This window comes from Theropithecus gelada, chromosome 7b (genome assembly GCF_003255815.1).
Source record: "Theropithecus gelada isolate Dixy chromosome 7b, Tgel_1.0, whole genome shotgun sequence".
Lineage (NCBI taxonomy): Eukaryota > Metazoa > Chordata > Mammalia > Primates > Cercopithecidae > Theropithecus > Theropithecus gelada.
This window is the reverse complement of record NC_037675.1, coordinates 46,677,613-46,700,033: the sequence shown is the minus strand read 5'-3', so window position 1 is coordinate 46,700,033 and position 22,421 is coordinate 46,677,613. Positions and strand designations below refer to the sequence as shown.

Here is a 22,421-nt window from a genome sequence, read left to right as displayed (position 1 = left end):
CCACTTTGTGCGTAACTTTACATTCAATCCATCATCCCCTCAAGAACAAAATGTTCTTTCTCCCCCTCAAACATGGAGGGCAGAAAAACAGACGTTCTCTCAAACCCACCGAGCACGCCGTTTTCCTGAGACAGAAGAGACGGATAACAGCCGCTACTGCGCACAGCCTAGTGGGGGAGGACGGCAGCCAGGAAGGGCCAAACTTAGCCGCAGCAGCGCCGGAGCGCGCTCGCGGCCCACCGCGTGCGACGTCAGCCTTGCACCGGCAGAGCTTCACGGGAGGAAAAGCGGGATTCAGGGTGGGCGGGTGCCCTGCGAAGACGAAACGAACTTTGAGGAAAACTAGAGGATCTCGCCCCTTGCCTGTAACAGCTTAGGGTCGCCTACTTTTTGTGGATACACTACCGTCCACGGCGTGCGGAGGCCGCCTGCAGTTTTCTAGCGTCCCTGTGAGACGCACGGTGGCGCAATTCCCGAGAGTGCCAATCCCAGGCCGGCTGGAGGGCGGGCTCTTCAAATTTGAATTGCGGACGTGTTGTGTGAGAGTATCTCGCGGAGGGGGTAAGCGTCGCTTGGTGCCCGGCCGCCGCGGGCAGGGGCCACCGTGGGCAGGGGCCACCGTGGGCCTGAGGCGCGAGCCGGGCGGCGTCCGGCCTTCCCTCCGCGCGGAGCCGAGCCGGGACTGCGGCAGTCTCTCCCTGCCAGGCCCTTCACCCAAGGTACGTCCTCCCGCGCCCTCCGCTAGCCTCCTGCCGCGGGTCCCCGCCGATGGTGGGCGTCCTGCCCTTTAAGCATGTAGGCTCACGCAGTTTATTTATTTATTTATTTGTAGATTTCTGGCTTTGGTACTGATTTTACAGCTTCGCACTCGATGTTCACTTGTTTTGTGTCTACTGTACTTAAGAGAGTAGAACACGATTGCTCAGATTTATTTCGATGGTGAGCGTTCTAGGTCTTTGTTCTAAAATAACTTTTTTTTTTTTTTTTTTTTTTAAGAATACCAAGTGGGAAAATTATATGCGTCAGTACCCAACTCTTCCCCTTGGGACCCCAGGAACCACAGGGCTGTAGAAGCAATTGATCATTCAGCTTATGTTTTGTTCTGGTTAAATTGCATGCTTGTTGCAAACAGCTTTAGATGTTAGTAAAATTATTTAGAAAATGGTCGGGCGCGGTGGCTCACGCCTGTGATCCCAGCACTTTGGGAGGTCGAGGCGGGTGATCTTTGAGCTCAGGAGTTCAAGAAAATGGTAGGCCGCTTCATCCTGCCCTTCGAAGATAAACACTGTTTACAATTTGGTTCACTGCTTCCAGAGTTTTTCTCTATGCTTGTTTGTGTTTTATTTATTTATTTAATTTTTTTTTTTTTTACACAAATGCAATTATATGTTGTTACTTTCTTTTTCAATTTAATATTTCTTGGACGCTTTTCCGTGTAAGTACATATATATATATATTTATTGAATACATAGAGTAAATTGTATGGGTGTGGTGGAATTTATTTTGTCCTTTATTGGTAGACATCTGGGTTGTTTAATTTCATTTTATGCTGCAGGTACTGCAGCATGAACTTCCCTGTTTAGTGGCTGTGTAGACTATGTTGCCTTTTGGTAAAGAACTTAAGCTATGGAGTCGGGTAGAATCGGATCCTCTTTCTCACTGTCGAGTGACCTTGGTCAGGTTACTTAACCACCTTATACCTTAATTTCTCTTTTTTCAAATTTGGAGTAATAACAGTACTTAACTCTTTCGAGTTGCTGTTAGATTATATAGTGACTGGCATGTAAATATTCAGTAAATAACGGCTATTATGATACATATATATTTGCATTCTTATGCAGATGTTTCTATAGGAAAAAACAAGTTAGAAGTGGAATTCCCAAGTCAATAGTATGCAGACTTGCATTTTGAAATTAATCTTTACCAATGTGATATGAAAAAAAATCACTGTTTTAGTTTGCATTTCCATTTATGAGTAAAATTAGATGTCACTTGACTCGTTTGTTGGCCTTTTTGTATTCTATTAATTGCATTTCATGTCCCGTGACCGTTTTCTGTTTTGTACATTTTTTAAAGTTGATTTATTAGGTCTCTTTGAATGTTATGTAAATTAGCCCTTTGTCATATGTGCTGAGTATTTTTTTCAAGTGTATCATTTGCCTGTTAACTTAAAATTATATTTTTCCCCTAATTCTATGTCCCAGTTTTGGTTAGTGTGCTCTGGGATTTTTGACCCATTCCATAGTAATAGTTATTATTACTGCTACCACTACAGTAAATTCTTACAAGAAGTTTCCATGTCTTTTTGGGAGGAGGAGGAGGAGTTATATTCAGGATCATATACATAATTGTTTAGCTTCAGTTCTGTGTTTATATGTGTCACTTGTAACTGACTGTCATATGTTCTGAGAAATACATTCTCAGGAAATTTTTGTCATTGTGCCAGTATCATAGAGTGTACTTATAAAAACCCAGGCTATATGTTATAACCTATTGCTTCTAGGCTTCAAACCTGTACAGCATGTTACTTTACTGAATATTGTTGGCAGTTGTAACACAATGATAAGTATTTCTGTATCTAAACATACCAAAATATACAAAAGGTACAGTAAAAATAAATTTTTTAAAAAAAAGGTACACCAAAACAATTTTATGGGACCACTGTATATGTGGTTTGATGTCATTATGCAGTGCATCACTGTACTATAAATGCTTACGGCCAGACTTTTTTTTTTTTTTTTTTTTTGAGACAGAGTCTTGCTGGAGTGCAGTGGTGTGATCTCCGCTCACTGCAAGCTTCGCCTCCCGGGTTCACACCATTCTCCTGCCTCAGCCTCCCGAGTAGCTGGTACTACAGGCATATGCCACCATGCCCAGCTAATTTTTTTGTATTTTTAGTAGAGACGGGGTTTCACCATGTTAGCCAGGATGGTCTGGATCTCCTGACCTCGTGGTCTGCCCCCCTCGGCCTCCCAAAGTGCTGGGATTACAGTTGTGAGCCACCACGCCCATCCTGGCCAGCCCTTTCATCCAATGGTTTTCCCATTCCTGTGTCTTTATGTTGAAAACAATTTTTTTCCCCCAGTACATCAGCATTTGTCAGTTTTTAGAATAAGTTTTAAGGATTAGATTTTCCAAACAACTTTAAGCAGTTAATGAAAACGGAAACATACTTTCTCCAGTCTGAGAGGAACTAACAATTTCTTGTTGCTGACCTCCATCTGTTAGCCAATGTGCTTGGCTTCAGGACAGGCTGTTCTTTCCTCCACTTGAGGGATGCCAGTTATTAAATCTCCACTAATGTCTGTATTTCATCAGAGGCTGATTTCTTTGTTTTGCTCTTTTGACTAGGAAGGAAATGGAGCTTCAGATCTGTCCTGGATGGATTATCTAGACCCAGTGGTGTTCTTGTTTATCTATTCCGCAAAGCCTCTGTGGTCAGAGGGAATTGTAGATCATTTTTTTTCTCTGCATTCTCTCTTTAACAAACCACTGGCAAATACTGACTGCTTTTTTTTTGGCTTATATTGAGTTGCTATTTATCACACGATGGGAAAAAGGTCTCCTAGAGCAACTTTTTGTGTCTTTGGGAGGGAAAGTGGAATTTGAGGATTTTTCAGAATCTTGGCTACTCACCTTTATCCTACTACTTGCCTGAATTGGGGCAGGGACATTAGGAAACAGTAAGCTCTGTTTGTTTCTTGTAACCTTTCAGTGTGACCACAATTATCTGACTTTAAATGAAGACATTTCTGCATGTCCATTACAGATTGGTTCTGTTTTCAGTGCTGCTCGCTTATTTGCAGTTTTTACTTTCTGTTTAGCATCTCATTAGGCTCTGAGGAATTTAGATTGTGTAAACCTGAACATTCTTTGCCGTTTTGCTTTGCAGTTTTCCAGTTTATTGTTGTTGTTGTTATTATTATTATTATTATTATTATTATTATTATTTTGAGACAGAGTCTCACTCTGTCGCCCAGGCTGGAGTGCAGTGGTGGTACGATCTCAGCTCACTGCAACCTCCGTCTCCTGGGTTCAAGTGATTCTCCTGCCTCAGCCTCCTGAGTAGCTGGGACTACAGGCATGTGCCACCACATCCAGCTAATTTTTGCATTGTTAGTAAAAACGGGGTTTCACTGTGTTGGCCAGGCTGGTCTTGAACTCCTGACCTCAAGTGATCCTCCTGCCTTGGCCTCCCAAAGTGCTGGGATTACAGGTGTGAGCCACTGTGCTCAGCCAAGTTTATTCATTTTTTATTTTGAGAGATTGTATAGCTTTATTGCCTTTCTTTGAAATGAACAGCTAAGCCAGACTTGGTGGCTCACACCTGTACTCCCAACACTTGTGGGAGGCCGAATCAGGAGGATCACTTGAGCCCAGGAGTTCAAGACCAGCCTGGACAACATGGGGAAACCCTGTCTCTATAAAAAAATGCAAAAAAACATAGCTCAGGTGGTTCATGCTTGTAATCCCAGCACTTCGGGAGGCTGAGGCAAGTGGATCACCTGAGGTCAGGAGTTAGAGACCAGCCTGACCAATATTGTGAAACCCCGTCCTACTGAAAATATAAAAATCAGCTGGGTGTGGTGGCATGCGCCTGTGATCCCAGCTACTTGGGAAGCTGAGACAGGAGAATTGTTTGAACCCATATGGTGGAGATTGTAGTGAGCCAAGATCACATCACCGCACTCCAGCCTGGGCAACAGAGCGAGACTCCCTCTCAAAAACAAAACAAATAAGCAAAAAAAGAAAAAAGAAAACATAGCAGAGATGCAGTGGCACACACTTGTGGTCCCAGCTACTCTGGAGGTGAAGGTAGGAGGATTGCTTGAGCCCAGATTTCGAGGTTGCAGGGAGCCCTGAGCACACCACTGTACTCCAGCCTGGGTGACAGAGACACTGTCCCAAAAATAAAACAGAAATGAAGTGAACAGCTAATATTATAACTTCCCAGTACAGAACCCCTGGAACTAGCACATCATAAACATATACATGCATGCATTAATATGTATTTGCAGGATTCATATTCTGTGGAAGAATTACAGTGGTTTTTAGGAGCTCCAGACTCCCAAGATAGCCTTCTTTGTTGACTGTTGTAATTTAGGAATATTTTCCTTCTTTTTTTCTCTGTTATCATAAATTATTGGATTAAATAATGCTTTGTATATTAATTGCTTATCTCTCACAGAAGTAGCTGTAGATAAAGATACTTGATATTTTTTGGTCTGGCTATGTTAGAATTTTCTGTGGTAGGTTTTTTTTATGTTTATATGATGTTAACTAATTGGAATAGTTATAAATTCAGCTATAAGAGATGCTGTAAATCTAGACTAGTAAGTTCCAGGGTCCTTGGATTGAAATATTTTATTTATTTACCAAATATTAGTTAATGCAACTATATGGTTCCTTACCTAGAACCTTAATTTCTAGGTGTGAATAATACAATTTATGCGTAAGAAACAAGTTGCAGCCGGGTGCAGTAGCTCACGCCTATAATCCCAGCACTCTAGGAGGCCGAAACAGGCGGATTACCTGAACTCAGGAGTTTGAGACCAACCAGCCTGACCATCATGGAGAAACCCCGTCTCTACTAAAAATACAAAATTAGCCAAGCGTGGTGGTGCATACGTACAATTCCAGCTACTCGGGAGGCTGAGGCAGGAGAATTTCTGGAACCTGGGAGGCGGAGGTTGTGGTGAGCTGAAATCCCACCATTGCACTCCAGCCTGGGCAACAAGAGGGAAACTCCGTCTCAAAAAAAAAAAAAGAAAGAAAGAAAGAAACAAGGCTAAAACTATGTAAACTCAAGTACAGTATTTCTGCTAAAAATTCTAAATAGCACTACATTAAAAGAAATCAGAATGAAAATAATTTACCATTTATTTGAGGATTTTTCAGCTAAGACCTTAAAATGTAAATGCTCTAGAGCATAAAAAATCAGGATTGGGTATTATTAAATAATTGAATAGTTTTTTTTTTTTTAGCTTTTATTAGAATAGATCATTGTAGTTGCTGCCTTAAAATATAACTGCCTAAAAGGAAAAATTGTATTTGTGGAACTTTATCTTTTGTAACCTAATGTATTGCTATTTGCATGTATCTTTTATTTCATTTTGTTTTGTTTTATTTTATTTTATTTTGAGACGAGGTCTTGCTCTGTCACGCAGGCTGCAGTGCAGTGGCACGATCATTGATTCCCTGCAGCCATGACCTCCCAGGCTCAAGTGATCCTCCCTACTCAGCCTCCCAAGTAGCTAGGACTACAAGTGTGTGCACCATCACACCCAGCTCTTTTGTTAAGGAGACTTTAATAAAAATAAAATCTTAGTCTGATTTGTGAGCTATAGATTATCTAGTATTGTTATGAATCAGTTAAACATTTTAAATAGTATAATGTTGTGGAAAGCAAATAAACTTTAAACATTTTCTGCACCAAAGCGTGATAAAGACTGATTTTACATTGAACTACAGGTTTCTGTGGATCGCTTCTGAAGTTCTATATGAAAATTGTGCTTAAGTGAATTTTCTGTTAGAAGAACTTGGTTGCTACTGCCTTGTCAAGATGATTGCAACACCTTTGAAACATTCAAGAATTTACTTACCTCCAGAGACATCTTCTCAAAGGAGAAATCTACCCATGGATGCAATCTTTTTTGACAGCATTCCTTCAGGCACACTTACTCCTGTAAAAGATTTGGTGAAATATCAGAACTCCTCTTTAAAATCGAATGACCGTAAAAAGAATCAGTTCCTAAACATGACAACTTTTAACAATAAAAATATATTTCAATCAACTATGCTAACAGAGGCTACTACCTCTAACAGTTCTCTTGATATCAGTGCTATAAAGCCCAACAAGGATGGATTAAAAAATAAAGCAAACTATGAATCACCGGGAAAAATATTTCAAAGAATGAAAGAAAAAGTACTGCGTGACAAGCAAGAACAGCCACCAAGAAACAGTAGTTTGTTGGAACCACAGAAAAGTGGAAATAATGAAACCTTCACTCCTAACAGAGTTGAAAAAAAAAAATTGCAGCATACCTACCTATGTGAAGAAAAGGAAAACAACAAATCATTCCAGTCAGATAACAGTTCACTAAGAGGTTAGTTTTATGTGTTAGCTAAAAAGCTGTAATGTCTTAAGTGTTTAATGTTTCAGACACTGTTTTTGGTACTCAGAATATAGCAGTGAACAAAATGGACAAAAATCCTTGCCCTTGTGTAGCTCACATTCATGTGGTGGAAAGACATAATTAACATATTAAATAAGTAATTTTTATGGCATAGTAGAAGAGGAAAAGTGGAAAGAGAAAAAGCAGAATTCGGATAATGGGAAGAGTTGGAGGGGTATTTAATTTTCAGTGGGGTGGTCAGAGTAAGCTTCAATAATTTGAATTTGGGAATTTGAGCCCACAAAATTGAATATGATGATAGATACGGGTATCTTGAGGAATGGGGAAGGATGATCTAGGCAGCTGTTACAAATGCCTTGAAATCACATTCCTGACATGTTGCAGGACTAGCTATAAAGTTAGTGTGTCATGGAGCGAGTAGATAGAGCTCAGGAGGAAGGCATAAATAAGAGTGGGTCGGATAATATAAGGGCTTTATAGGTAAATGTAAGAGTTTTGGCTTTTACTGTGAGCAGAATAAGCCATTGGAGGGTTTTGAGCATGTGAATGACAAGATCTAACTTACGAGGTTTTTGTTGTTGTTTTTTAATTAACCATTGTGTACAATGACTTATGTTTTTAAAATATCATTCTGGCTGTTCTGAAATAGAGTTACTGCAGTAAGTCAGATGACAGCCAGTGTTGGCTTGGTTCAGGTGTTAGTAGTGCAGATAGTAAATGTACAGATAGTAAATGGCTGGACTCTGGCTGTGTTTTAAAGGTAGAGCCGATAGGATTAGCTCATAGATTGGGTGTAGAATGTAAAATAAAAAGATGTAAAGGATAGCTCCAGGGTGTTTTTTTGTTTTATGTTTTTGGTTGTGGCCTAAGCAACCAGGAGGGTGATTTAACTGAAATGGGACAAACTGAAGGAGGAATGGAGTGTGAGCTCATTAACTAATATTTTTGTTATGTTAATTTTGATAATCTCTATTAAAAATTTAAATTTAGGTAGGGTGTTGGAAAAAACTAGTTGGAATTTAAGGAATTGATCAAGGTGAGAAAAGTACATTGGGGCATCATTAGCACCTAAATGGTATTTTAAAAGCAATGAGATTAGATGAGGTCATCAAGGAGTAAGTATAGAAAGAAAACATTCAAGATCTGGGTCCTGGGGTACTCCAGCATTTGGAAGTTAGAAGAAAGATTAGAAAGGCCGGCTGAAAGGCAGGCCGGGCACGGTGGCTCACGCCCATAATCCCATCACTTTGGGAGGCTGAGGCGGGAGAATCACCTGAGGTGGGGGTTTCAAGACCAGCCAGACCAACATGGAGAAACCCCATCTCTACTAAAAATACAAAATTAGCCAGGTGTGGTGGCGCATGCCCGTAATCCCAGCTACTTGGGAGGCCGAGGCAGGAGAATCCCTTGAACCCAGGAGGCGGAGGTTGTGGTGAGCTGAGATCATGCCATTGCTCTCCAGCCTGGACAACAAGAGCAAAACTCCAGCTCAAAAAAAAAAAAAAAAGGTAAAAAGAAGAGTAGAAAGGCCACTGAGAAGATGGTGAGGAAGAAGTAAAACCAAGAGAGTGATACTGTGAAAGCCAAGAGAATAAAGTACTTTAAGGTGGGAGTTGACAGCTGTCTGATGCTCCTAATTGGTCAAGTAGGCTGAGATTCTGCTGCTCGATTTAGCAATGTGAAGGTCATTGGTGACTTTGATGGAGGGCGGCTTTGGTGGAATGGTAGCAACGAAAACATTGCGTGAAAGGGTTCAAGAGAGAATGTGACAAGAGGAATTGACAATGGTGAACATAAACAGCCCTTTTTTTGAGGGTTACAAAGAAATAATGGCAAGTGTAGTTTAAGGTTTTATAATTTTTAATACTTGGTGAAATGCAGCATTTTTATATGCTGTTGGGAATAATGAAGTAGGAAGAAAAAAATTGAAATTGCTAGTATGATGCCCTTCAGTAGTTGAGAGGAAATATAATCCAATGCATCATTAGAGGTTTGACCAGAACACAAACAGACCAATTGTTAACAGAAAAGAAAGACATTTCCACAGATGTTGGTGGGTTATTATTGTATGACTTCACAAATAATTTAAAATAAGAAGTAAAGTCATCAGCTGAGCAAGTATGGAAAACAGGTATTGAAGTTTGAGGAGGTAGAGGTTTGAATAGTTTGGGAGAGGCCTAAATTTGATTTCCTGGGTAACGCAGAAGATCTGTTTAAGATTTGTGGACGTGAATTTAAAATGGAACCAGTAAATATGGCTGTGAGTTTTCCTTTGGCCCTGTTTAGCTGCTAAGGTGCTGGTGTAGAATAGGGAGGGAGCTGTATTTAACTGGGTTGTAATTTTGCCAAATAGAATGAAGTGACAGAAGGACAAAGGAGGGTGTATGTGAAGGAGTCACGATGAAATTTAAGCTGATTAATGAGGGCAAAGGATCTGAAGGAGATGAGGGATTGTGAAGTGTACATTTTGTTTGGATAATCACTGGATTTGAGAGAATGATCTGGAAAGATGACACTGCAACAATTGAAATTGAGATTTTAATGAGTTTCAGTCGTTGATAATGAAAGAGATTTTACTTGTATTATCTCTTTTAATCCTTTCAACAAACACTATGTGTAGATACCCATTAGTGGTCTATAAATGGGGATTATAAAGAGAGTAAGTCCGCTTGCTGTATGTCTCATAGGTAACAAGTGATAAGTTGATAATTGAATATAGGTATCTCTTACCAAGCCCGTGCTCTAAACCACTACACAGTAGGTTGTGGGTATACTGTTGCATTTCCAAGACAGTGACATATTCTAACACAGAGTTTTCTAAGGAAATTTGGGGGTAGAAGTGGGGAGACTTACAGTCATCTGTTTCTCATATAGCCTGGGAGAAAAGGAAGAAGCAAATGAAATAATGCATATTAAAGTGTTCAAATATAATAAGGTAGCATTTGAGAGTAAGAAATACCTGAGTGTTTTGAGAATCTGGTGACCCTTTCCCCCAGAAAATGTAAACACAAATACAAATACAAATTTTGGCCGGGCGCGGTGGCTCAACCCTGTAATCCCAGCACTTTGGGAGGCCGAGGCGGGTGGATCACGAGGTCAGGAGATCGAGACCATCCTGGCTAACATGGTGAAACCCCGTCTCTACTAAAAATACAAAAAACTAGCCGGGCGTGGTGGCGGGCGCCTGTAGTCCCAGCTACTCGGAGGCTGAGGCAGGAGAATGGCATAAACCCGGGAGGCGGAGCTTGCAGTGAGCCGAGATCGCGCCACTGCACTCCAGCCTGGGTGACACAGCGAGACTCCGTCTCAAAAAAAAAAAAAACAAACAAATTTTGTATATAGTTTTAGAAACCTTTTAGAGAGTCTGCATGAACTTCGGACTCCCACATAAGTGGATAAATATAACTTGTTGCATTTGATTGAATTACTACTGAATTGCCTTGCCATTTCCAGTAGAATGAGTTAAAGATATAGAAACTTATTGTTTCTTTTTGTGACACGTTGTTATAATGAAATCTTTATGTTAAGATTTCTGAGACCAAAGTGGCATACTTATTAAAGCATAGTCACTACCAGTCTTTTCAAGTATAAGATTTAAAATTAAACATATAAGATAATTCTTCTCAGGCTCAAATTTTAAGTCTATTATCATCCCCTTTTTGTGTGAAAGAAACTACATTCGAGAAACATTAAACTTTAAAGATCTAGGAGGTAAAGCAGAATCAAATGTAAGCAGTGCTATTAGTTCTTATTTGTCTAGTTGAGAAACCTACAACTTGTGAGCGTTTGAAGACCTACTAAAAATTGTCTAAAGGATATAAATTATGGCTGAGTCTGCTGTTGCGTCTCAACATTTTAATTTTTAAGGAGTAAGTTACAACTCTTCGACTGTCGACTGTCTTTCATGCTTTAGAAATTCACAGCAACCAGAAACAGAATCGGAATTTTCAAGACTGGGTGAAACTTTATATTGTAATCTTAACATATACATACCCAATTTGTGGCAGCACCAGAATTCCAGATCTCTAGGTTTCTAAGTCTAATACTTTTGTCTAGAGCTGGCAGGTTGTGTCTTGGAGAAGGTTTTAAAAAATTCTTCCTCACCATAATGTTGGTATAGAGAATGGGGTAAAGGTATTAGAAGATAATACAGCCAAAAATATAAAAATGTATGTAACTGTCACATATTGCGAAAGTACTATATTGATCTGATCATTACTAAATCTAAGTGTCTGTATTTCAAGAATTTTAAAAGGTGTTTTTTTCTTAGTAACTAATACAATTCAACTTCTTCTTTCTTTAAAAAATAAAACCTTAGCCTCGGTCCAAGGAGTTCCTCTAGAATCATCAAATAATGATATTTTCCTCCCAGTCAAACAAAAGATTCAGTGCCAGCAGGAAAAGAAAGCACCACTGCACAATTTAACTTACGGTAAACTATTTTTGGTTTGTTTTTAGTTTGTTACTTAAATATATAGTTAAATGTTCTAGGTAATTATTTTCCTTGTGTGGGCATTAAACTTTGGCTGTAGACAAAAGCTTGAATCGTAAAAGAGACACTCAGAAAGACTGGGCAGGAGGGTGGAACATTCCTAACCTAAATTTATCTCTTAGTTTCCTATGATCCTTATATAATTTTTTTGTTTTGTTTTGTTTTGTTTTGTTTTGTATTTTTTGCAGAACTTCCAACTCGGAACCAAGAACAGGAAAATTTTTTGGCTACAGAAGCCCCAAGCAAGAGATTAACTAGAGCTCAGTTGGCTAAACAAATTCTTCACTCAAAGGAGAATGTCGTTGCAACCACTGGGTCCAAAAAGGACATGTTTGTTTTAGAAGGCATTGATTCTGCTGATGAACAATTTCAAAATACTAATGCTGAGACTCTCAGTACTAATTGTGTTCCTATTAAAAATGGCAGTCTGTTAATGGTTTCTGATAGTGAGAGGACAACAGAAGGGACTTCACAGCAGGAAGTTAAGGAAGGAAATGACAAAACAGTGCCTGGGGAGACAGGTCTTCCAGGTTCCACAGAAGATACCTGTAAAATTGTACTTGCAACACCAAGACTTCATATAACAATACCTCGGAGATCAAAAAGAAATGTTTCAAAGCTTTCTCCAAGAATATTTCAAACTGTTACAAATGGAGTTAAGAAAAATCAGGTGGGAAAACTTTTAAGACAGATATTTATTTCTATTTTTGCCCCATTCTTCAAGAGCTTGAGCTTTTAATGTTCTCTCATTATTTTTTTTTTTTCTAGCTAGGATTTGAACCTGTATGCTTCATTATTAACAGTGTCTTCATTATCATGTTTTATTATTTACTGCAGTGACAGGGTGACATAGTGAAAAGAACAGTGAGTTGAATGTAAGAAGAGCCACGTGTTAAGTCTTATCTTGCTCTATTACTAATTGTGTAGTCTTCAATAATTTACCTGTTCCCTTTGGTGATGAACATTGAATTCATTCCTACTCTTTTTTTCTGATACGGTACTACTAAAATAGTTAGATCAATTAAGATAGAAAGGAACTGTAGCATCTGAAGATTTGAGAATTTTTCCTAAATTAAATAGAGTAATCAATAAAAGACTTCAGAGCATTGAACTGTTACCTTAGGACAAATTCTCTGAAGGAAGTGGAATGGAAATACAAGCTTAAGGAGGAAGATGCAGTGTAAAATTTCCAATTGTTAAAGGTTTGCCCATTAATTATTTATTTATTTTTGAGCAGGAGTCTTCTTCTGTCACCCAGGCTGGAGCACAGTGGCACAATCTTGGCTGACTGCAACCTCCACTTCCTGGGTTCAAGCGATTCTCCTACCTCACCCTCCTGAGTAGCTGGGATTACAGGCACCTGCCACCATGCCCAGCTAATTTTTGTGTTTTAGTAGAGGCGGGATTTCACCATGCTGGCCAGGCTGGTCTCTTAACTCCTGACCTCAAGTGGTCCTCTCGCCTTGGCCTCCCAAAGTGCCAGGATTAGAAGCATGAGCCACGGCATCTAGCCATTAATTCTTAAATGTATGGTGGTGGTTATCAAATTGAGATGGTGTATAAATTCCATCTAAATTTTAATTAATAATTTTTTAGATGAGGCCTTACTCTGTTGCCCAGGCTGGCCTCTTGGGTTCAAGCAATCCTCCCACTTAAGCCTCCTTTGTAGCCATCTAAATTTTAAAGAGTGACATACCAGTTATGGTTTTATATCTCAATATATTCACTAGAAATCCCATTATTTGAAAATATGTAAACTTTATCTATTTACTTATTTATTTATTTTATTTATTTTGGAGTCTCACTCTGTCTCCCAGGCTGGAGTGTGGTGGCGCAATCTCAGCTCACTGCAACCTCCGCCTTCCAGGTTCATGCAAATCTCCTGCCTCAGCCTCCTGAGTAGCTGGGACTACAGGCGCATGCTTCCATGCCCGGCTAAATGGTTTTTTTTTTTTTTTTTTGTATTTTAGTAGAGACGGGGTTTCACCGTGTTGCCCAGGCTGATCTGAACTCCTGAGCTCAGGCAGTCTGCCCGCCTCAGCCTCCCAAAGTGCTAGGATTGCCGGTGTGAGTCACCATGCCTGGTCTGAAAATATTTAAAACTTTTAATGAGAAGTTTTAGATGTTGAGTTAAAAATATGTGAGATGGGTTAAGCAAAAAAGTTTGAAGACAAACTGTTCTAAGAGGCCCCACAGTACTAATTTAATCATCTGTATAGTGCTATTTATCTCAGTTACCACAAGAAGTCCAAGCTTTCCAAAACTCTTATCCCTATTTAATTCTGTACTTCCACTAATTCTGTCTTAATTTCTCACTCATACCTAACTCTCCATACCTTACATTGTGTCCTTTTGAACTCCAGTTATGTCATCAGCAAAATGTTTTACTGCCAGTCTTCTATGAAGATTCCTTACACTGCTCTAACTAAAATGTGGCTTCTACAGACAACCCACTCAAGTGGTGGCTCCTTTTTCTCTCATATCCCACATTCCACTGGACCTAGAGATGACATAAGGTGTAGCTCTGTTGCTCCTCATTGCTACTTCAGGCAGTTTTTTCTTCCTTCTCTCTAAAGCTTCTTTGAAGCACATGCCGTAAGACTTTACCAGTTGTATTCATCTGTAACACAACCTCCTAGTCATGACCTTGCTTTTCTAAGTATTTGACACCTGTTAGTTTTCCCTCTACTACTTCTGTCATAATCTCTGGTTACATCTACACTCGTTTAGATGATCCATCCAACTATCTTTTTTTGATAGTCAGTGACCTTTCTCCTACCTTTACCCTCTACCATATACATTTCCATTGCTTCTCATTACCAAATAAACATGCACTGAATTTTTCAAACATGCCACTCTCTCACTGCCAACTCCTGTAGTTGAGATCATTCCCCTCTAGTACTGTTCCCCTACCCTTCACCGTCAATACTCTGACCCCTCTAAGACAGCGTTCATCCATCAACTCTCATGTCCTCATTTCGCTAGTCCATCACTATAACTATGAGAGGTTTTAAGTCTCAACTCTCTTTTTTCCCCGTTTGTCCTCCTCTGGCTAAATGCCAGCCCTGGTTAAATTTAACTGTACAGTCCTGTACCTGACAGCTGGAAGTGGCTAGAGCAAAACACACAACCATATTGGCTTATCTCATTTTAAATTTAACAACAAACCTTAAATGGGCTGTCAGTATTGCCCCATTAGTCCTGGTACATTTCACTTGTCAATCTACTCTCTGACTTTCCTGGAAGAGTAACTCACCTTTTCTCTCCTAAAACCTCCAGATCTTCTCATTCCCATTTCATTGAGAACTTCATCATAATCCCATCGGAAAATCTACCTGCTGCTGTTTTCACATACTCTGCTTTTTCCCTCCTATTAAAATGGATGAACAATTTATGCTCCTTTTCAGAGCCCATTCATTTCCTTTTACCTTAGGTGGTAAGGACATTGCCCTTTCAATTGCCCCGTCAATTTTTTTTTCCTGGATTATGCTCATTAACATATAAACATGTTGAAACATGGCCTGCATTTTTTAAAAACATGCAAAGACCCATCTTTCCTTTATCCCCTGTCCAACTCCAGCTGCTACACTATTTTTTGTTTCCCTTTATATAGCAAGATATTTTGAAAGAGGTATGTGGTTTTAAGTTCTCCATTCCCCCTTGAACAGGTTTCACCTTAGACTATTCATAAAATATCCACTATTTTATGAATATTGCCCTTTCCAAGTTCAGCAGTCATCTCCATAACACCAAATCCAGTGACAGATTCTTATTTCTTTTTTTTTTGTTTTCTTTTTTTTTGAGACAGTCTTGCTCTTGTCACCCAGGCTGGAGTGCAGTGGTGCGATCTTGGCTCACTATAACTTCTGCCTCTTGGGTTCAAGTGATTCTGCCTCAGCCTCTGGAGTAGCTGGGATTAGAGGCACTCGCCACACCACATCCTGCTAATTTCTCTTTTTAGTAGAGACGGGTTTTCACCACGTTGGCCAGGCTGGTCTCAAACTCCTCACGTGATCCGCCTGCCTCAGTTTCCCAAAGTGTTAATGATTACAGGCATCTTATTATGTCTTTTTTTTTTTTTTTTTTTTTTGAGATGGAGTCTTGCTCTGTTGCCAGGCTGGAGTGCGGTGGCGTGATGTTGGCTCACTGTAAACTCTGTCTCCAGGGTTTCAGTGATTCTCCTGCCTCAGCCTCCCGAGTAGCTGGGACTACAGGCACGCACCACCACACCCAGCTAATTTCTTGTATTTTTAGTAGAGATGGGGTTTCACCATGTTGGTCAGGATGATCTCGATCTCCTGACCTCATGATCTGCCCGCCTTGGCTCCCAAAGTGTCTTTTTTTTTTTTTTTTTGAGATGGAGTCTTGCTCTGTTGCCCAGACTAGAGTGCAGTAGTGCAATCTCAGCTGACTGCAGCCTCCACCTCCCGAGTTCAAGTGATTCTCCTGCCTCAGCCTCCCAAGTAGCTGGGATGACAGGTGCCCACCACCAAGCCCAGCTACTTTTTGTATTTTGGGTAGAGAGGGAGTTTTACCATGTTGGCCAGGCTGGTCTCAAACTCCTGACCTCAGGTAATCCACCCGCCTCGACCTCCCAAAGTGTTGGGATTACAGGCATGAGCCACCACGCCTGGCCCCAAAATGTCTTTCTAAAGAAGTGTGATGCTTTATATTTTGTATTCCAGGATCTTTCCTGATTTTCTACTACATTGCTGGCCATCCTTTCTCAGTCCCCTTTGCTGTTTCCTCTTCCTTTCCCCAGAATCAGTCCTAAAAATGTTGGAATTACTGCAAATCAGCCCTAGAAATGTTTCTCTACCTACACACACTCTCTAGGCTGTATTTCCAGTGTCACAGTTTTAAATTCCATCTCTATGCTGATAGCTCTCCAATATGTTTCCAGCACAGAATATTCTTCTCAACTCTACACTCATGTGCAGTTGTCTGTATGACTTTTCTATTGATATCAGATAGGCATCTCAAATTTGAAATGTGAGAAAACGTGAGATTCTCATTCTTGATTTCTTTACCGTACCTTCTCCATTGTCCTGTATTGGTACCAATTGTAATACTTTTGGCCCCAGTATTTAGGCAGAATTTTAGATTCATCTTGGACTCTTGTTTTTCTCTGATGCTCCACATCCAAACGATGAGGAAATCCCATTGACTCTACTCTCCTGAATGTGGCCTCTTCTTGCTGTTCAACCACTACCTCCTAGTCCAGGGATGACTGTCATAGCCTAGTGGTCTCCCTGCTCCCATTATTGCTTTTCTCCTTTTTCTCCTTTTTCCACACAGAAGCTAAAATCTTAATATAGTCTCATCTCTACCCAGCAGTCCCTTAAAATATCAAATGTCATTCTGTTCAGAATCCTCCAGTAACTTGTCATCTCAATAGAAAACACTAAGCCTTTACCATGGTTTATGGAGCTGTACTTAGTTAATCCTGGAGATCTCCAACCTCACCACTTATTCCCTCTCACTTACTCCTTTCATATTATGCCTTCCATGCTGCCTACCTGGGTCTTTGCGCTAACTCTCTGTGCTTAGAAGAATCTTCTTGCTGATATCCATGTGACTCATTCCTCACTTTATTCAGTTCCCTCTTCCTAGACATTCTCTAACTGTTTTGTCTTAAAAAGCACCTCATTTATCTAATACCTTATATTTATTTTTCATAGTAATTATCACCACCTGACATTTTCATATTTGTTTAGATGCCATTATCCTGCTTGCCTCCACCCCCTACCCCAACACACACACAAGAATGTTGAACCTAAGAGAGGCAGCTGTTTAGTTTCTCACTGAATCTCCATTATCTAAAACATTGTGTAGAACTCAACAAATATTTGTTGAATGAATAATGAATGAACATTTTGATATATAAGCAGTATATAAGCTGTATAATAGTATGGTACAGGATTATTATCTCCATCTGACTGGTGCGTTGATACATCTCAGGTAGTTCCAAATGTGGGAGAAGGTAAAAAGAGAGTAGTATTTACTGCTGCTTCCCCAAGTCCTACCTATAATTTTTTACTTTTTTCAGAAAGAAACATTTAAAAGGGGCTTAAAAGCAGAAGCCATATCTGTGTCTTGGGTGAGGGTAAGACAAGATGGTGGATCCCCTCGCCATTACTACTGAGACCCACGGCTTATAAACCATCCTACTTACAATTTTTTATTTTGATGTATTTGCTTCTTGAGGGTCTTGTTCTGTCATCTGTTGAGGCTCACTGCAGCCGAGGCTGAAGTGATCTTCCCACCTCTGCCTCTCCAGTAGCTGGGACTATAGATGTGTATCACCATACCCAGCTAATTTTTTAAATTTTTTGTGGAATCTTACTATGTTGCCCAGGCTGGTCTTGAATTGCTAGGGTCAATTGTTCCTCCCGACTTGGCCTGCCAAAGTTCCGAGATTACAGGTTTAAGCAACTGTCCCCAGCCGTCATTTATAATTTTTTAAATGGACATAATTGACATGTGCCATAACAAAGACTGTCCCATTACGTTTTTTCCTGATTCAGTATAAAACTACAGCTAGAGAATTTGTTTTTATTTGTAAATGTGTAACTTTATATATAATAAATTGCTACTCAAATTATTCCATAAATTTTGACTTTTTTCTCATGAAAAGTAGTTCAATTTTAAATTTTATGAAATGTATATACAGTAATTTTTTTGCATAGATTGTCATAAAATGTGTTCCATTAGAATGATATTTTACTTGTAGTAAGGTAATAAGGAGTTCTCTGAGCTATTCAGATGTTTACTTTGGAATAAAATGCTGTTAAATCTAGATTACCAGCAGTCACCTTTTTAGTTTGTAGAAAACTGGAATACAGGTCTAAACTTAAAAAAAAAAAAAAAAAAAACCTCTAATTTTTTAAGGACAAAACATAACTGACTGCTTTTCACTCCAAGTTATTGGACTTTTTGCAGGACTTGGTGTTTTAATCTGTACCTTGGAATTTTACATGATTTTTTTTCCCTACCAGTTGAAATTTGCTAATAGAATATTTGAAGTATAATTGCTTCTTGATTGTAGAACAAATGCAGTATAACCTGAATTCATTCTTTTCTGTTTCATTGTATACAAGAATTTTACCTGTTGCTATTTAGAATAGAATGTGAATCTTACATCGATGGCACTAAGGAATATTTGGATTACTTAGACAAGTTTTTTCTTTTACTGTAAGTTAATTTTGTAATGCTCGTGCTGCAAGTAATACAGGAAATATGTTCTTTGTTTTATACCTGATTAGGTAGTTCAGCTACAGGAATGGATGATTAAAAGCATCAATAATAATACTGCTGTATGTGTAGAAGGAAAATTGATGTAAGTATACTATTTCAGTATTCTTTTAGTAAAACTTTAGTTATGTGTAAGCACTTAAGAGGTGATGCATGAGAAATAGCATCCTCCATAAAACAATGACCTAACAAGGTTATGAACTGAAGGCAAAAAAGTAAAATTACTGTGCAGGTCCTAGCCGTGTTGATTGCTACCAGCTTTTTTGTTTTTGCATGTTTACTCAAGTTATTTTTAAAATAGTGACAGTGTTAATTTGTATAGTGCTTTTTTTTTTCTGAGGTGCTAATAAGTGGACTGGTATTATCTGCTTAATTATATATGATCAGTTAATATTTACTACATGCATTTCAGTCCAGATTCTTACATCTAAATTGGGACAACCAGATATAAATTACTGATCCAGAAAAGGAATCAAAATTACTTAAAACTTTGCCATACAGCTACATATTAAGTAATCATTGGCACTTTCTGGTTCTCCCTAAAGTGAGAGCATCACCAGGTAAGTGGGCTTTACCTAATTCTGCTACTCTATTAGCACCATTTCCTATTCTTCAAGGCCAGTTTCTTAGTGCTACAAATATTTGTAATGAAATGTAATAACTGTTCTCCAGCCTGGGTGACAGAGCGAGACTCTGTCTCAAAAAAAAAAAAAAAAAAAAAATTATAACTGTTTAAGGTACTTATGTAAGTTTATAAGTTGAATGTGTAAAATCTGTATTGTCCATTCTTTATCTGTCTGCTTTGTGCACATTTCCTTACTATTAAAGATGCAGTGTAGATTGCCTTTGTTGGAATTCCATTGCTGCTGCCTACTATCTGTATTACCTGGGCAAGTTATTTATCCCGTCAGTCTGTTTCTTCATCTGTACAATGTGGATAATTGTATTACTTACCTTGTTAGTTGTGCTGAGGATTAAATGAAAGGCTAGAGAACAGTGCTTTTAGAATGTTATTTAAATGTTTCTTAAATAAGTAATTAAAGCAAAAAAGAACTGAAGAGAAGTAATACTGTATTAAGGTATAATATATGAGTTTAATCCTAGTTGACCAAAGAAAAGTAACTTGATTTCCTTATTCATCATGCTTATCATTAGTATGTTTATTATTATCAGTTACCTGATGAATGGGACAGTATTCATCATTTATCTAATACATCTTCATATTTTTTTCTATTTCATATTTATTCTTTAAAGAAATATGAAGAATAGATTTATGGGTCAGTGATTTGATACGGTAATTTCTTTTTTCCTCACTTAAACCTCTTTTGGTACCTTCCAAAATGAAAGGTAAAAACATTTGGCTGTATAGCGAGGGTGAAAAAACACCAGATTAGCTGGATCCAATCTACTTTTCTGCATAAAAACTAACACAGTATAGACCCTGAAGGAGAGGGACAGGGAGATCATCCTTTGGAAGCTTAGCATCAGTTAAGCTGAAGCTGCAAGTATTTATTGCCAGCATCAGATACTGAGACAAGGCCTCTGCTCCCTTACTAATAATATTTTATAGAAGGGACATGGTTTGGCCACAGTATAGTTTTTTTGGTACAATATTGGGATTACAATAGCTAAGCAGTTGAGTTCTGCTTTAATGTTTGGCCCTCAAATATTTTGTAATTAGACTAACAACATTGTTAGTGTTGCTGTAGCTAGAGTGTAAAATTATTTTCTGTTAGAAATTTCTGTATGAATATTTGACCTTATCAAAACTATTTTTTTTCCTAGAGATATCACTAACATATATTGGCACAGTAATGTGATTATAGAGCGGATTGAGCACAACAAACTTAGGACTATATCAGGCAACATTTATATATTAAAAGGCATGATAGACCAAATTTCCATGAAAGAAGCAGGTAAATGACTGTCATTATTGATAAGTTATTTTAAGAAGTAAAGCAGTTAATCATGTTTCTCACAGTAATACACATTTTTTAACTTTTTAATTAGGTATTTTATAATTATGAATAAATCAAAACTAAAAATTAACTAATATGTAAAACTTATATAAAATTGGTAATTTTTTCTGATTTTTATCACTCTTCTTGACAATTTCTAATAAGTTATGTGATTTTTTTTTTTTTTGGGAGATGGAGTCTTGCTCTGTCTCCCAGGCTGGAGTGCAGTGGCACCATCTCGGCTCACTGCAACCTCCACCTCTGGGATTCAAGTGTGATTGTTCTGCCTCAGCCTCCTGAGTAGCTGGGACTACAGGTTCTGCCACCACGCCCAACTAATTTTTGTATTTTTAGTAGAGACGGGGTTTCACCAGGCTGGTGCTGTGCATGACCACTTCCAACATGGCACAAAAAAATGATGCAATAGCAACTGCAGGTAGCTGTGGATAAATAAGCCTGCAACAACACCCGTGGTTTCCTGTGGCCAGTCCTTTTCATGCACGGGATCCACATACACCCCCAGGGAATGGACACAGAGTGTTAAGAGGTTTGGGAATTTTTTTTTTTTTTTTTTTTTGGAGTCTTGCTCCGTTGCCCAGGCTGAAGTGTAGTGGCATGATCTCAGCTCACTGCAACCTCCACCTCCTGAGTTCAAGCGATTACTTGTGCCTCAGCCTCCTGAGTAGCTGGGACCACAGGCATGTGCCACAACGCCCAGCTGATTTCTGAGACAGTGTCACCATGTTGGCCAGGCTGGTCTTGAATTTGTGACCTCAGGTGATCCACCCACCTCAGCCTCCCAAAGTGCTGGGATTACTGGCGTGAGCCTCTGCGCCCCGCCTGATTTGTGTGAGTTTTAAAATATCAAATGAAATACTCCTTGTTTACAAGGAATTATGTTATAAGAATATAATTTAACTCCCTGATTCCTCTCTTTGTTGAACCTACCTGGCACAACCCCAGTCCTGGTGTAACCTGATTTTCTACCTATGCCTTGCACACAGCTGAATATAACTGGAGAAAAACACATCCAGGTAGTCTAAATTTATGTTTACTAGCAACAAGTTACAGTCCCTTAGTGGTTTCTTGGTGCTGCTTGGTATCCTAGCATATTTCCCTAATTCATTCACTCTCCTGTCCTTCCTGATGACTCCTTCATATTTTGAGAAATCTCCAATACCACCTCCTTATTACCCTCTCTCAGGTGGGCAAAGTAGGGGAGAGGGCAGAGCACCTGAGCAAGAGGAACAATCAGAAGGATATTTCTTTACCACGTCTACTCACCTGCTTGGATCAGCACCGGCTTTTATTATGGATGAACTAGCACATTACTGTCTGTCAGCCTCTCCATTTGTACACTAGCTCTCATTTTCTCTTTTACTCAAGGACGTTATTCCAGTAACACTCCCTTCTCCTTTTTTTTTTTTTTAAATTTCTGTTTTAACCACATTTCTCCTTTTAGCCAGTATTGCTCTCATTTGTACCAAAACAACTCATATAGTTTGTTTATATTTACTTCTGTAAATCTAATTTCTCTTGAATTTTCTTCCATTTTTTTTTTCTTTTTTTTTTTTTTTTTTT

General features: G+C 39.0%; 1 protein-coding gene across 1 annotated transcript in view; it reads left to right on the top strand.

The window, feature by feature from the left end:
• Positions 1-340: 340 nt before the first annotated feature.
• Positions 341-22,421, top strand: part of MIS18BP1 (MIS18 binding protein 1) — a 55,695-nt gene continuing 33,614 nt past the window's right edge. The window contains exons 1-6 of the mRNA XM_025392506.1: positions 341-719; positions 6,472-7,106; positions 11,455-11,568; positions 11,817-12,298; positions 18,894-18,967; positions 20,668-20,798. Coding sequence (XP_025248291.1) covers positions 6,563-7,106; positions 11,455-11,568; positions 11,817-12,298; positions 18,894-18,967; positions 20,668-20,798 — 1,345 coding nt within the window. The 5' untranslated portion in view covers positions 341-719; positions 6,472-6,562. The remainder of the gene's footprint in view (positions 720-6,471; positions 7,107-11,454; positions 11,569-11,816; positions 12,299-18,893; positions 18,968-20,667; positions 20,799-22,421) is intronic.